This window comes from Haplochromis burtoni, unplaced genomic scaffold, assembly GCF_018398535.1.
Source record: "Haplochromis burtoni strain Fernald_Lab_line unplaced genomic scaffold, NCSU_Asbu1 Contig_203, whole genome shotgun sequence".
Taxonomy (NCBI): Eukaryota; Metazoa; Chordata; class Actinopteri; order Cichliformes; family Cichlidae; genus Haplochromis; species Haplochromis burtoni.
Window position 1 is genome coordinate 113,729 of NW_024582564.1, and position 16,444 is coordinate 130,172.

At 40.1% G+C, this 16,444-nt stretch overlaps 1 protein-coding gene across 2 annotated transcripts in view; it reads right to left on the minus strand.

Annotated features, from left to right (window-relative positions):
• LOC102308325 (CD109 antigen) overlaps positions 1-16,444 on the minus strand; it is a 53,399-nt gene that overhangs the window by 2,449 nt on the left and 34,506 nt on the right. For both annotated transcript variants that reach the window (XM_042226259.1, XM_005936241.3), the window contains exons 24-32: positions 7,804-7,885; positions 7,472-7,700; positions 6,450-6,621; positions 5,643-5,833; positions 4,021-4,176; positions 3,543-3,608; positions 3,078-3,214; positions 2,313-2,469; positions 2,140-2,242 (exon numbers count right to left, since the gene is read on the minus strand). In XM_042226259.1, coding sequence (XP_042082193.1) covers positions 2,140-2,242; positions 2,313-2,469; positions 3,078-3,214; positions 3,543-3,608; positions 4,021-4,176; positions 5,643-5,833; positions 6,450-6,621; positions 7,472-7,700; positions 7,804-7,885 — 1,293 coding nt within the window. The remainder of the gene's footprint in view (positions 1-2,139; positions 2,243-2,312; positions 2,470-3,077; positions 3,215-3,542; positions 3,609-4,020; positions 4,177-5,642; positions 5,834-6,449; positions 6,622-7,471; positions 7,701-7,803; positions 7,886-16,444) is intronic.

A 16,444-nucleotide genomic window follows, 5' to 3' on the forward strand; every position in this document is an offset into this window, starting at 1 on the left:
TTCAGAGTCTGCTAGCGATCGAAGATTTATGTAAATTTGACAAGCTGAACGCATTCTGTACTGTACAGGACCACGGCACAAGATTGACTGACAACGGTCTACAACCGATCAGGACGCAGAACAAAATGCACTGTAAAATAAATAAACAAATAAATGAAAGCATGCAAAATTGCCCCCCAAAAATCTGCAAAACAGCATGGCCGCAAAGGTGAACCACGTTATAGCGAGGGACCACTGTAACTGTAAAGTTTGGCGGCTATCAGTGAATTTTCAGTTTTGCAGTATATTTTAAACTGAAAATCATTCTTATATACTTCTGCTTTTTACATTTTTAAACCTTATTTTGATACCCAATTTATTGTTTTGTCACAAAACATGTAAAAATGTATTATTAAATTAAAATGTAAATGTTTTTTCATTACCTCACAAGCAGTAATGTCAAACTCAAAACTCTTTTATCTCAAGTTGGCTGGAGCAGCAAAACTACACGATAAGTGTGTGAAATTACAGAGAAAGTTGGTTCATTACCCAGACTGTCCTATAATTATTATAAAATACACATTTTTGGTTCATTCAAAGAAAATTTCTTCCTTTTTCTTTCTGAATCCAGTGTATAAAAGTGTACATTTTTAGACATTAAAAATGTAGAACTTTCTGTCATTTAATTGTTCATCTATTACTTATTTGTTTTGGTGTAGAGCATAGGTGTCCAACTCCAGGCCTCAAGGGCCGGTGTCCTGCAAGTTTTAGATATCACCCAGGGTCAACATACCTAAATCAAATGATTAGTTCATTACCAGGCCTTTGGAGAACTTCAAGAGATGTTGAGGAGGTAATTTAGCCATTTAAATCAGCTGTGTTGGATCAAGGAAACATCTAACACTTGCAGGACACCAGCCGTTAAGGCCTGGAGTTTCACACCCCTAGTGTAGAGTGATGGGCAATGGGAGCGAGGGGGGTCATCAATAGGAAAAGCTTTAAAATACAATTAAAACTTCAAAAATGTGTGCACTCCTTCAAATTTTCCAGATTTCCTGATCCAGGCCGGATTGGAGTCTTTGCCAGGCCCATTATGGCCCTGGGGCCTTATGTTTGACGCCCCTGTTCTAGAGAAAAAGGCTTGTAGCAATCATTCAGGCCAATACATTTTGTTTAATCACAGGTTTTTCGCGTGATTGGGTGAACACACAGTGCTAAACTCTTGCTAAACAAAAGCATAAAAAACTCATAAAACGTCAGTGGAGGTCCTCGGTGTGTTTACATGGACATGACAGGCTGTCCTGGTTTGGATCATACTGCATGCATTTTCCCCATATACAAGATTATAAAAACATCAAAACTGACAGTGAAAAAATAAAAGTGGACATGTTCTGCTTTAGGTCCATATGTTTCTACACAATCGTGCATTTTATTGTGTCATTTTGCTTCCGTTTACTACCACAGTGGATCAAACAGCGTCAGTGAGGTTAAAGTGCTGATTTTCACTTTGACTTTAATGAGCTTAATTACAATATTGCATTAACTGTTTAGGAATTACATTGTTTTATACAGTCCCTCGTTTTCAGGGAAAAATGATAACAACTGTGTCCCTGTGCAAACAGTATACTGTTTAATTGTTATTTGTTCATGAACTTGAATGTGGTCTTCATATAAGCTTCATAGAATGAGCTGAGTACACACAGAAGTGATCTCTGTGAGCCATAGGATCCAGCTCAGCCTTCAGACTGCTCTAAATGCTCTGTTTCAGGCAATTTTTTCTACTTTCTGCTATTTATGATGTTGTTAAGATAATACAGTCATCCCTGTCACACTGCTTTGGCTAGTTGCACAGAAGCCCCCCACTCCCAGTTTCCATTAACGGCGGACAACTAATCAGAATAGAGCTGGTTTATAAGGGAAAGAGTTAAAACAGTTTGCACCTCAATTCATTCTCAGTCTGAAACAATGTCACATGTATACAACGAATGAATACGTTTGAGAGAGTTTCCACCATGTTGTTACAACAACACTTTGTCTTTTGTGTTATAACTATATATCATTTTAAATAAGAGTTCTTTGATTTTATTGGGCAAAACACAGTATTTGCAGGGGAGAGTAAAATGATTATCCATTAATATAAGCATATGAGCGAAGTCTTACTTGGTTCGTAGTAATCATAGATGACGACCGTAGTTTCCTGGACTTTGGCAACTTTATACTCAATAATCAGAGGAATCTGGACACACATCTCCAGCGTTGTCACCTGGAAATAAATTTATAACTTAAGCTTCAGTATTTACACTCAGACACATCAGTGTTTGTGAGCCGCTCACTGAGTCCAGGTACAGGATGACTTTTCCCAGCTGCGTCTCCACTTTCTTTACAGCGTCGTTAGTCTCGATGCCAACCGGCGACAGACTGAAGCCACTCAGCAGCCCCACCTCCATGATGGCCATTCCCGTTGCACTCAGGCCCAGACCATACACCAGCCTGCAGAGGACCGCAACACCACACAAAGGAAAAGAAAAAAAACATTTAAATGATATTCAAAATGTTATTCTAATCAAATCAAATTTTATTTGACTCTTAGCCTGTATTAAGTTTCTTGTAAATTAAAATAATACATTTAATTGCTATAAAGTACTTCTTTATTTATCTTTGGAACTTTCTCAAGAGTATAAACATAATTAGGGTGAAATTTACCGACAATGATACATTCATTTAAAAAGGAGCAATAAAAAATAATTTCTTGATGAACAGAAATTAATTTAAATGTTTCAGCAAACTTGTCAGAGCAAAGACCAAATAACCACAGTGATTAGAAGTTATCTGTGTATTGTTTTAGGCACTTTCCAAAAGTGAATAAATATATTTGGAGATGTATTGGTTACAAAAAGGTTATTTCTAGCAAATGTTTCAGTTTTTCTCGGGTCTGTTGTCAAACTGACATCTGGTGTTTTTGGCTGATTATGTTTTATTGTTTGTAAACAGACGATGATCGCTGGAAACGCTTCTCACACATCCTGCTGATTGCTGTGCTGATGAATCTGTTGCATCAAGCTGTTGGCATGTGAAGAAACAGATGCCGACCCGCTCACCTGGTGCAGATGTACAGATGTGCAGAGTTTTCTTCGCTGTCGACCAGCTCGACGTACAGCTCAAACGCTTCCTGTTCGCCAGCTTCTCGCCTCCTTCTCCTCATCTCCTCGTTCCTGACGTTGTAGAAAACGTTAAGCTGAAGGAAGAGAAGAACCAAATTTACAGAATAAGAATGAGAATCACGCAGAGGTTTAAGGGAAAAATGCAGCTTCTTTATTGTTTCTTTAGTTAAAAGTACTTGCTGTAAGTAGCTTCTGCAGAATTTCACTAAAGCTTTCTGCAGCATTGACCCAGTGGGCAGTCTGACATATGTGCTTCTGTTCTTTAACTTTTTAACTACCACAATTTAAGTGGCTTTGTTTTTGACATAATCTGAACAACTATTGTTCTTACTATTATACCATTCAGCAGACTGAACACAGACCAGCAGGAGGTGCTGTTACATGAGTGACATGTCCTGTTACCTGAAACAAGGCGAGTCCACGACCTTCTGCTGTCACCTGCAGGATTAAACTTTCTTCTGGAGTAATCTAAAGCATAAAAAACAATCTCTATGTTTTTATTGACAGATTATTGCAGATTTTATTGCTGTGCACTAAACAACTGTTAAAAACTAAATTAAGTCCTTAACTGGACTAAAAGGAGTAGGCAACTCCTTTTAGAAGACTGACTCACACCAAGCAGTAAATCTTTTAGGGCATTTTTAGGAAATATAATATAGTTCCACGTTTTTCCTTTCAATATGAGGGAATATGACAGAGCTGAATTATCTGTATAATATTACATGCTGGATGTAATCATTTGTTTCACTGTTCCATGAACGCTGCTCTGATCAGTTGCTGACAGCCTTCAATAACCAGCCGATATCTGACTCATTCCCACAAATATTGCTGGATAATACTTCAGCCGCTGTTTTCCGAAAACGCTGGCTCATCTGTGTACCTGTTGGCTCTGATGGAGCAGGTAGTTCTCGTTGTTGATTTGGAAGGAGGCGACAGTGGTCGAAGGGTCGATGTCCACCCTGATTGTGACGTCAGTGTCGTGCGACCCAATGCGAGCCGCGAACATAGACAAAGCCTGGAGAGCCACAACTGTGTCCTGAAAGAAAAAACGAGACTCGCGGTCACATGGTACACGTAAGCAAATGTGTCTGTGATATGGGGGATTTCAATCCCTGATGATCCTTTGCTTTGATATTCATTGCTGATTTCCTGTTTACAGCTGAGGATGGGAGTCTGCTATTCAGCACATGTCTGTGCATCTGTTTTAGAGAAAATCTTCGCCAGACAATGCCTCACTGGGCTTTACTCACTGTGCTGTATTCGGATCTACTGGCAGTTTCCCCATCTGCCTCGCATGTTCTGCATGTACGAGTGGCCATGTGTGCTAAGAGGTTAATAAGTCTTTAGTCACTACATACCCAGACGGCCACAGTTGCCCTCTGATGTGACATATAACCACAGTTGGGGACTTTTTTTTTTTTTAAACATGAATCCTGTTTAATCAGTAGAGAAAAAGTCCAGTATTTAGAGTTGACAGGGCCAACAAGTCTGTTTTATGTTTTGTTGGTGTTAAAAAGAAGATGATGCAGAAATCAAAAGCCTGTGTAACTTTTTTTCCCCCTGACGTCTTTGTTCTGGTTTATTTCATCCTCGCATGTCTGTAGTTATCATGTGGTTATTGTGTCCCTGTGGCTCAGGCGAACTTTACTCTCCCAAGCTCCACTGCAGAGATTTGGAAAGAAGACAATCACAGTCAGTAATGTATGCCAACATTTGTGGCTCCAGTGACAATTCGGGCCAGCAGGAAGGTGGATTGAATCTAAATAAACTACAATTAGTCTGTTTATGGTGTTAAAGGAGCAGGGCAGCCCTGTCCACTGATGTCTTTTTAATCATTTTTGGATAATGATAGAGCTCCATGGCACAGATAAACACAATGCATTAAGTTCTGCATGAGCTCTGCTTTTTGACACATGTAGTTTTTGACAAGTGTAGTCAGATGATAACAAAGAGAGGGAAGGTAGTCAGAACTGAGGGGATCGAACTACCAGAGGGCAACATTGCAGACATGGAGGACAGCTCCCAGGCCTCTGGTAGAGGACCCGATCTTGAGGGATTAACCGTCCACAGAGGTGAGTGGGGAATGAAAAAATATATATAGTAACAGAATACATGTACCAGCGTTACGTATTTAAAATACAAAATATGAGTAACTGTATTGCGTTACAGTTACCGTTTAAAAAGGTGATGTTTAAAATACAGTTACTTTGTTGAAATAAATTGATTACACGGCGGTCTTTTCCTGTTTCAAATGTTAGGCTATACCCTCTCTATTTTTGGTAATTCCACGTGAAAAACCAATAAAAAAAAATAAAAAAATAAAATTAAAAAAAACACGCATGAAGAGACTCTAATGCCTGTGTCTCAATCTCGCGACCCATGTCACCCCTATTTCTATAATGACGTGAAAAAAATTTTTTTAAGGATTGGTACAATCATTGGTACAATCGTAATAATTTGAAGATTACATTCATGTACTTCTGTTTGGAGTTAAGATCTGACCTGAGTGCTTCCAAATCCTCCTCTGTGGTTTCTTTGCTGGCTGAGCCACTTCATTAGGTTCAGACCCTCTGGGATTGAGTTCAGCTTGTAATGAGACAGCAGCACGTAGGACGCCATCTCAATGTCAGAAGAACGAGGTTGCCACGATGAGGACAGGCCGTCATCCAGGGAGAACCACATCGGCACACCGTCTGCTCACAGAAAGACAGGGCATAATTCAGATGATTTATTTTTAAAAAGAGAAGCAAGATGATCAAAAAATATCTGGGGTAAAGACACCCACAAATAGCTAAAAGTCAAAGCCAAGAAGTGGATTATTTTTCCAGCCATGCTAACTCTCAGATAATTCAATTAAAATGCTGAGAAAGACACCAATAAAAGAAACAACATCCGATTCAGTCACTAAAATTACCAGAGGCGAGGCATAGGGACAGGCTTGTTTTCTAGGCCTTACCAAACTGACCTGGAGGTTGGAGCTTGGTCCTGTCTAGCTGTCTGCAACATTACCATTACAACAGAGTTTTTTAGCTATGAACTTTTCAAAATAAGAAATACTTATTTATAATAGTGATTTTTATTATACAGACTAATTAATCATACAAAGACTAAAGGACACCATTCTTCAAGTAAAACCACTGTATGATCCAAAAATGTTTTTAACTGAATGTAACAGTTCTGTTCACAATCAAACAATGTAGATTTGCATGAAACTATCAGAATGAGGTGCATAAAGTTATAACAACCCCCAGAGAAAGCTTATGTCCCCCAAATGTTAAACTGGCTTTTAAGACACAGCTGCTGTTGTACCTCTTATCTCAGCTCGTCCAGTCAGATTATTGAGTGCTGATTGGGCTTTGGAGCTCCCTGCCAAAGCCAGAGCGTAGGTGAGTAGACTGAGGCTGTAGTTGCTGGAGACACCAAGAGCAAGCTGGGTCTCCAGGTACATCACGGCTGCAGACACCTTGGTCTCATACAGAGCCTGACAGATATGGAATAGGGCAGCAGTAGGTGAGACGACAGGTTGGTACAGGCACATGTAACAATGTCAGGCCAAATTAGATCTTACCCATGAATGTGAAGAAAACAGAGACTTTCTCTTTATCAATTGGTTAATGATAATAACCATAAGGCATGGTCAGTTTTGGTTTTTAAATTGATTTTTACATTAAAAATACTACAGAAGCCTAGATAATTAAAATGCACAAGAAGTTTTTTTGTACGTCTACTTGGTAACTCTTATAAAGTGAACACTGTTTAAGCTTCTTCAGCCTGTCCATTACAGCCTGTCTACTGCATCTGCAAGCCACTCTGCAAGGCACTTTGCAACCCATCTCCACCCCAGGTCATTGTTTTTATGCTTTTAAGACTTCTGTGGCATATCTTCTCCATTTATGCCTGCTCTGTTATGTGCTTGCTGCTTCCAAATGACTGCAGATGGAAAGTTTTGACTTCAAAATATGAGTCACCACCCAAACATGTGTCACAAGTTAACACAATAAATATTTTGTTTATCCTAAAGTTCAGCAATTATTTTGTAACTACAGTTAAAAGTTACCATAATAAACAGAAAATATATAAAAAGGAACTTAAATAAGGAGACACATAGCTCAATAAAATAGGTATGACAGAAAAATAATCTTAAGGAGTTAAAAGCCAATCAAAAATCAAATAAATAAAACTAAAATAAGTATTAAATATTAAAAATATTTCTAACTCAGCAAAGGAAAAGCTGAATATAAAATTGCTCCCCATGTTTCAGTCTGAGAGGCAGACCCACACTAATCTCTCAAAATGTCCCTGGAAACTGTGCCTAAACAATGGCATCTCACCTTGACGCTAGCGTCTTCCAGCAGGGCGATGAGGACGTAGGCCGTGAGAGAAACAGGCCCGTCCAGACCTCCCTGGAGCTCGGTGTGGATCACCCTGCCGGGCTCCAAGAAACTCCCATCATGCCCTTGCTGGCTGGCGATCCAAGCTGCCACACTGTGCAGCACGTTGGAATCAATGTTGATGAAGGGCCGTGCCTGCAGGAAACACCTCAGCACAAAAGCAGAGAGCCTGTGCAAAGAGACTATCTGCTATTAGTTTTCCTGAGTTTTTCAGTTATATGAGCATGTTACTGATGTTTTCTTTTAGACAGACATTTGTATTTATCACATACCAGGTGCTTCCAGATGAGTCCTGCTCTCCAAAGGCGCTAAAGGAGCCATCTCCTCTCTGAAAGGTGAGCTCCCGCTCATAACCTGGTGAAGAGGACATCAGATGATGGGAAAAAAGGCAAAGACAAATGACAAATCTAGAGGTTCTTAACCTAGAGAAATAAATGAGATGTGCATTTTAAATGTGTTTATTCAACAGGGTGTGATCAGATGTTCCTAAAGTGTGAGGCACCTGGGGTATGAATTAAAAAAAAAGAAAAAAAAACCAAACTCATGGACACTGTTCACGTAATGGACCGGTATTTGACAGGGCTCCACACAAACGCAAAGCAGATGAAGCATCGCCAAATATGTTTCCAAACCAACTTTCTTCCAAGTCAAAGACTAGAAAATTTGATGAAACATATCTTGCCTTTGGCTTCACCTGCACAAGTGCCAAGGTATGTGGGGCGCCATTTGTAAAGTGAAACATGCTGAAATCAACGACAACATTTTTCCACATTTAACTCAAAACCTTACAAAAACATGTTTTTTGAGTCATTTTTCACAACATTTAGCATGAACATGTCCAGCGATTTTGGCTGGACATTTGCTGCAGTGATTGTGAAGTGGAGACTGCAGCTGCCGAGAGTCCATTACTGCTGAACCTTTGGATGGCTGACAAAACGGATCTTTTCAGCTAAATCACTGGACGTCCTGGTAGACAAGAAGTGAGGCAGCTCATGGCAGTGAGAAGTGACCATCATTGGAAAGCAGACAAAATCTGACCACTACCGGCACTCTTTTGCACTGGAATTTTTCATAAAGCTTTTATTTTGGTATTTCCGTTGAGCCATACAATAAATTTGCATGTTAGCTAAATATTTAGTTTCCTGTAACATTTAAATATAATATTTAGATTGAACATTTAACATCCATCCATTTTCTTCCGCTTATCCAGGGTCAGGTCGCAGGGGCAGCAGCCCAAGCAGAGAAGCCCAGACCTCCCTCTCCCCAGCCACCTCCTCCAGCTTATCCGGCCCTGCGTTCCCAGGCCAGCCGAGAGATATAATCTGTCCAGCGTGTCCTGGGTCTGCCCCGGGGCCTCCTCACAGTGGGACATGTCTGGGAAAACCTCACCCAGGAGGCGCCTGGGGGCATCCTTATCAGATGCCTGAACCACCTCAACTGGCTCCTTTCGATGTGGAGGAGCAGCAGCTCTACTCTGAGCCCCTCAGCCGGAAAAGATTGGAGTGCGCACTCCGCAAAAACTGAGTTTTCGAAAATCTCCAACTTGACAGGAGTTATTATGTGTGGACGACGGGTCAAACGCATGCTTTATCAGCCTCTTTATGAAAAATACCCATGTAGGTGTGGATGTAGCGTAAAAGAGTTAGTAGTTTATTTTATTGCTACCTGTAATTTATTGCAGTTTACTTTTATTACTAAATGTTTGAGGTGTGAAATAAACTGAAATGGAGTTTGAAAACAATATATGGGTGGGTGGGTGTGTGTGTGTGTGTGTGTGTGTGTGTGTGTGTGTGTGGGGTTAGAGGACGTGTTTGTGCCGGGGGGAATTTTCTTGTAAAACAAAGGGGGAACCTAGCAAAGAAAGAAACCACTGAATTAGATGCAGATGATGAAGATAAAGGAGAAAGAAATGTAGCAGGGCCAGGTTTAAATTAAAAACCATTACTATCTAGTGAAAGATGTAAAGATGTTAACACTATGGACCAAGCACAAGCTATAAATACCTGGATTTAGACTGGAACACTAGGCATTAAGCTGTCTGCATGAAAAGACAGAGCACAGTCTACTTTTTAAGGAAGGTAAGGTCTTTAATGTGCAAACAAGAACACATTTTTACTAACAGTGTTACCATTTTCTTTGTGGCTAGCTATCTTTTGGAGAAGCAGCATCACAGCCAGTGACAGTTGGAGGCTGAACAAGGTGAGTAGGAAGGCTTTGTGCTGGGGACTAAGTAAGTAAGTAAAGTAAGTAAAACTTTATTTATATAGCACCTTTCAAGATAAAAATCACAAAGTGCTTCACAGAAGCTAAAACCTAAAAATAAAAATCAACTAAAACCAAGTTTAAAAAGATGGGTTTTTAGCTGTTTTTTTAAAAGCGACCACTGAGTCCACAGATCTCAGGCTCAAAGGGAGAGAGTTCCACAATCTGGGGGCCACAGTTCCAAAATCTTTGTCGCCTTTTGTTTTCAGCCTCGTGTGCTGGACAGCAAGCAAGCCCTGGTCACATGACCTCAGGGACCTGCTGGGAATGTATGGATGCAAAAGTTCACTTATATATGTTGGTGCTTGTCCATGCAGGGCCCTGAAAGTCAAGGTCAAAACCTTAAACTGGATCCTGAATTTAACGGGGAGTCAGTGCAGCTGAATCAGCAGGGGTGTGACATGGGAAAACTTGGAGGACTTGGTCAGAAGCTTTGCAGCAGCGTTCTGAACAACTTGCAGACGCTCCAAAGAGGCTTTACATAAACAAGTAAACAAAGAATTACAGTAGTCCAGACGAGATGAAACAAATGCATGAATGACAATTTCTAATTCGGAGCGCGATACAATGGGACTCAGCTTAGCTACTCTGAAGCTCCTAGAGTGAATTATTGAATCAAGGAAGTAGCCTAAATTCCTGATCATACTGAACAACACATCACATCCCCCGCACAACCTGCTGGTCAAGTGTTTCCAGTGGGAGGTTCCTTCAGCTCAACTGTAAAAAAGACCAATATATAAAAAAAAACAAAAAACGCAAAGAACCTATAGCAAGTCTATAGTGCTCATCTTGGAACAGCAAATACACCTGGCACAACAGTGCATTCAGATCCTGATTCTGAGTGTAAACGCTACCACACATGACAAAAAAGGTCTATATATGAATATCTTTTCTATCCACAGGAAAGAAAAGAATATATAATGACTCCAAGATCAAGCTACTTTGTATTCTACAGAGATTTTAAAAAAAAAAAGAAGATTTTTCATATTTTTTTTCTATGAGAATTCAGACCTGGTTTGTGTAATCAAAAGGGCTTCGTAGCACTACCATGACTAGCAGAATTTAGTGTGTTTAATTTCCTTTTCATGAAATTTTGTGTTGCTGCAGTACTGAGGACAGGGCTAAAAACATCAGTACTGGTATAGCAACTGAAACCTATCCTCTGGTAAGTTTCCAAATGTTCCCAAAACATTGTGTCTACCTCCACAATCTGTCATGCCAAAGTGAAAACAAGAACCTCACTGGTCTCCTATTCAGATCAGATGCTGCAAAATCAAACCTGACGAAAAGAAAACTGAACCTACCATAAGGGAAATACAGCAACATATGCAAACCTGAGTAACTAGGTGTAACCAAAGACAAATAAAACATCAAAGAAATGGGTTTGGAAACCACACACAGTACAGTTATCACTTCTCACATGAAAACCCCAATGCTTGTAAAGTAACTGATTAAAAGAAAACAAATAGTTATGTCTATAACTTCTGTTCCCTGAAGGAGAGGAACGAGGTGAAACACATAAGTATGGGATATCATGCCCTCGTGTGTCTTGGCTGAAGAAACCTTTATTCACGCCTTTAAGGCAGATGATGTGTGATGACATGCGCACGGCCCCGCCTGCACATATAGCTGCTGTCATCATAGTCATCCCTCAGTTCGATAGCCGCTCTTCACCGAGTCAAACTGCTCAGTGGGGCCACCTTGTGTTGAGATGCCGCCTTTCTCACCCGACGGCACGGACACGGTCGGGGCTGAAAGCCGACAGCTCGCTGATTCTGATGTTTCGGCGGGTCCGCGCTTTGTGTTTACGCCCTTTTTGCGCTGATTCTAAAGCTGTTAGTTTTATCTCTCTCCAAACTATATTGACTGAACCAGCAGCAAAAGCAGATCCAAACTACGCTTCACATAAACATCGTCATGAATTCCCTCGTACTTTTGCTGTTTTGCTTCCAACACGATAAAAAAAATCCATACTTCATGCACAGCTCTAGCTCTCTGTGTACTTCAAGAACAGTTTCCTGTCTAAAAATCTGTTTTCTGCATTATTCGCTTGCTTGTTACGCACAGGTCTACCGTTTTTGGCTGCTGTTTTTTTTCCTTTTACTTACTTCCGAAAAGAAAACAATTTCTGCTGTTCAACACTTAAACCCCCACAGCAACATTATTTTGCGTTTCTACCTTTAAAAGCCGGAGAGCAGTCAAATGGTGGAAGTGGAAGCTAAATTGGCTAGTCATTCATATGTATATTAGGCTGTTACCTGGGAATTCTGGAGGGAGGGGAGTGGGGGTGTGTGATTGAGGGGGTGGGGGAGCTGCTAAAAGCTGTGAACTTCCTTTTGTGTTTCATCTTGATGCATTCTCAATCATCCAGGGAAATAAATCTCCAAAAGTCACCAACTTGGAGTGTTTCAGTTTGCCATCTTAGGGAGAAATCAACACACATGGGTGTATGTCCTTTGTTGCTGAGATTTATTGATAAAAACAGTACAAAAAACCAACCATTTGTACACATATTTACAAATAATAATAAAAAGTGAGTGAGTACATTCAACATTTTCAGCAATCACTCACAATCCTGGCACTGCCATGGTATCTGTAGTCTGCATTTACCACATGTGTATCTGTAGCAGTGAACACATCGCACAGTGGCCTGATTTCTCTTGCATTTGTGTTTGACCTGACACGTGGCTCTTTTTCCAGGGCTAGGTGTGGAGGGTTGTGTCCGAAGCAACTGTTCTTTTCTTGCCTTCTTCCCAGCTACATGAGAGCGAGCCAACTCTGTTGCAAGCGCCACCAGGAAGTCCACCCGTCTTTCCTTCGTCCCGGTGCATGCTTGATACAGCACATGTGCATTCAGTGCTGCCATGTCAATCATGTTATAAAACACGGCGACTGGCCAGCGCCGTGTTCCTTTGCGGACAGTGTACTCCCGAACCATCTGGTCCATCACATCCACGCCACACTTTGTTTTGTTGTAAAGGGTGACAGTGTTTGGCTTCCTTTTGGTGGTGTTATCAGTCTGAACCACGCTGTGCATGCTGCTAAGAATATAGACTGTCTTCTTCCGTTTGGCCGCATACGCCGTCAGCGTGGCAGCAGAGGTTGAAAACACCTAAGAAATAAGATAAATTGTTATTTCCATAGCCCTTTTACACACAATGAAACACATAAACATAGAACCACAAAAGACCTGCAACATACCTGAGTGGTGAATTCATTGCGATCTGTCTGTCTAGTGGATTGAGGAATTTCCCTGCGAATCTGTTGACTGTGCCGAGGATGGTGGTTTTCCGTCTAAGAAGTTTTTGCGCAAGTGAAAGCGATGTGAAAAAATTGTCCGTGGTAACATTTCTGCCCTTGTCTAGGAATGGTTCCATCAGCCTCATTACTACATTTTCAGAAAGTCTCTCCCCAGTGGGACGATTGGGGTCCTTGCCAAGATATGGGAAGACATTGCAAATGTACTTGGATTTTAGGTCGCAAGCCACCCAAAACTTGATCCCAAACTTGTCAGGTTTACTTGCAATATACTGCAGGAAACAGCACCGAGTCTTTGATGGGAAAAGCTGTTCATCAACGGTGATATGTAGACCAGGGTTGTAGCACGTGATGCAGTTGGTGACAAATGATCCCCACACACTGGAAATTGCAGCGAACTTATCAGTCTTTGCTCGATCACAGCGGGTGGACTTGTCATCAAAGCGTAGCCACGTGTCAGGTCAAACACAAATGCAAGAAAAATCAGGCCACTGAGCGATGTGTTCGCTGCTACAGATACACATGTGGTAAATGCAGACTACAGATACCATGGCAGTGCCAGGATTGTGAGTGATTGCTGAAAATGTTGAATGTTACTCACTCACTTTTTATTATTATTTGTAAATATGTGTACAAATGGTTGGTTTTTTGTACTGTTTTTATCAATAAATCTCAGCAACAAAGGACATACACCCATGTGTGTTGATTTCTCCCTAAGATGGCAAACTGAAACACTCCAAGTTGGTGACTTTTGGAGATTTATTTCCCTGGATGATTGAGAATGCATCAAGATGAAACACAAAAGGGAAGTTCACAGCTTTTAGCAGCTCCCCCACCCCCTCAATCACACACCCCCACTCCCCTCCCTCCAGAATTCCCAGGTAACAGCCTAATATACATATGAATGACTAGCCAATTTAGCTTCCACTTCCACCATTTGACTGCTCTCCGGGTTTTATAGGTAGAAAGGTAGAAGCCTGGGGATGCTAGTATCAATAGGCTTTTGAACAAATGTAAACTTTTTTAAATTATGCAAAATGCAAAACGCTTAGCCGTGTCTCTAATAAAACCTCTGTAACTTCAGAGGTAATGTTCGTATGTTGATTCTTTCGTTTTTGATGTACTGCAGAATATTTTTATAAAATCCCAGGCCAGGAAAATCACCTTCATGTTTTTCTGCGTTTTATCTTCAGCTACCTTGACACAAAGGCATCTGCTGTGATGCTTACACCTTTGATAAAGTCTTGCGAGTGTCAGCTTCCTTTTTATAGATACAAAAATATGTAAATGTACTGATCTGAATTATAATATTTCTGACTGTCTGATGCAAAATTTCCCAGATTCAAATCTAATCGAATTGAATCGAATCGTGGATCGAATCAATTCGGGACCTTGTGAATCGAAATCAATTCTAGAAATCAGTGACGAAACCCAGCCCATATACACGCCCTGCAGAGCAGCCACCAAACCGGAATGGGACCACCACATCCTTAGTGAGCGGTAGACCCAGCAGAAAGGACGGTATGAACCACTGAAGGGGCTGTGACGTCCAACCGATAAAACCGCAAAATTTTGTGCGGTGATGCCCAACTAGCTGCCGCACAAATATCAGCTACAGGCACCGCTTTAAAAGGAGCCCACGAGGTTGCCATCCCCGTGGTGGAATGAGCTCTCACCCACTGGGACAAAGCAAGAACTCTGGTGCCATATGCCAGTGAGACAGCCTCTGTTTAGACAGAGCGAAGCAGACAAACAGCTGGTCACATAAACGCACATTCTAGAGAGAGAATACATAGCATTGCCAGACCTCTAGCTTATATATGTAATTTATCATTTCAAACGGGGAAATGCCCAAAGAAAATGAAAATAGCTAAAGTTATACCCATATATAAAAGTGGAAACAAACACATCTTCACTAACTATCGACCAGTGTCCCTGCTCCCTCAGTTTTCTAAAATATTAGAAAAACTTTATAATAATAGACTAGGTAAATTTATTGACAAACATAAACTAATTAATGAAAGTCAGTACGGATTTAGGACAGGAAGGTCAACTTCAATGGCTATCATTGATGCAATAGAAGAGATAACCAACAGTCTGGATAGAAAAAGACATGCAGCAGGGATATTTATTGACTTGAAGAAAGCATTTGATACGATTAATCATAGCAGATTATTTAAAAAATTAGACAGATATGGTATTAGGGGAGTGGCTTTGAAATGGATCCAAAGTTATTTGACTGAGAGACAGCAGTATGTGAAGATGGGCGAGTTTGAATCGGGGTATTTGGGCATTAGCTGTGGAGTGCCACAAGGATCAGTTCTGGGACCAACTCTATTTAACCTTTATATAAACGACATATTTAATGTATCAAAGTTATTAAAATTAGTCATATTTGCTGACGACACCAATATTTTTTATTCTAACGACGACCATAGTGACCTAGTACTTAACATTAACAATGAGTTAAGGAAATTAAAAATATGGATGGATGTTAACAAATTATCTATAAATTTGAGCAAAACCAAGGTAATGTTCTTTGGGAATTACAATGTAAATGTAGATACTGTAATAAAAATAGATGGTGTAGTCATAGATGTAGTATCAGAAATAAAATTCTTGGGAGTAATGATTGATAGCAAATTATGCTGGAAATCACACATCAGACATATACAAAATAAAGTGTCCAAAAGTATCTCAATCATAAATAGAGCCAAGTTCTTCTTAAACTGCCATGCAATGTTTTTGTTATACTGTGTACTAGTCCTACCATACTTGACTTATTGTGTAGAGGTGTGGGGCAATAATTACAAAAGTTCTCTGCATCACCTGGTTATACTACAAAAATGTGCTATAAGAATAATGTATAAGGTAGGATATTATAGTCACACTAATATTTTGTTTTTGCAGTCAAAACTATTAAAATTGATTGATTTAGTTGAATTCTCGACTGCTCAACTCCTATATAAGGCAAATAAGGGTATACTGCCAGAAAATATCCAAAAGCTCTTTACACATAAAGAAGGAGGTTACAATTTGAGGGGATGTAGTAACTTTAAAAGGCAGATAGTTAGAACTACCAGGAAAAGTTTGTGTGTGTCTGTGTGTGGAGTGAAACTTTGGAACAGATGGATGTAGAGCTCAAGCAATGTCCAAATATTCATCTGTTTAAATCGAGGTACAAAAAATGTATATTGTCAAGGTACAAAGAGGAATCGAGTGTGTGATTGTTTATCCATGATAGTAAATAATAATATATTCTTTGTATTATTTCTTTCTTTTTTCTTTGTTTATATATAGAATGTTAACAACAAATACTTATATAAACAATTATCTTGTAGAGTTGAAATGGACACTGTTGATATTGTCTTACGCTGTTGTTATTACTGTTAT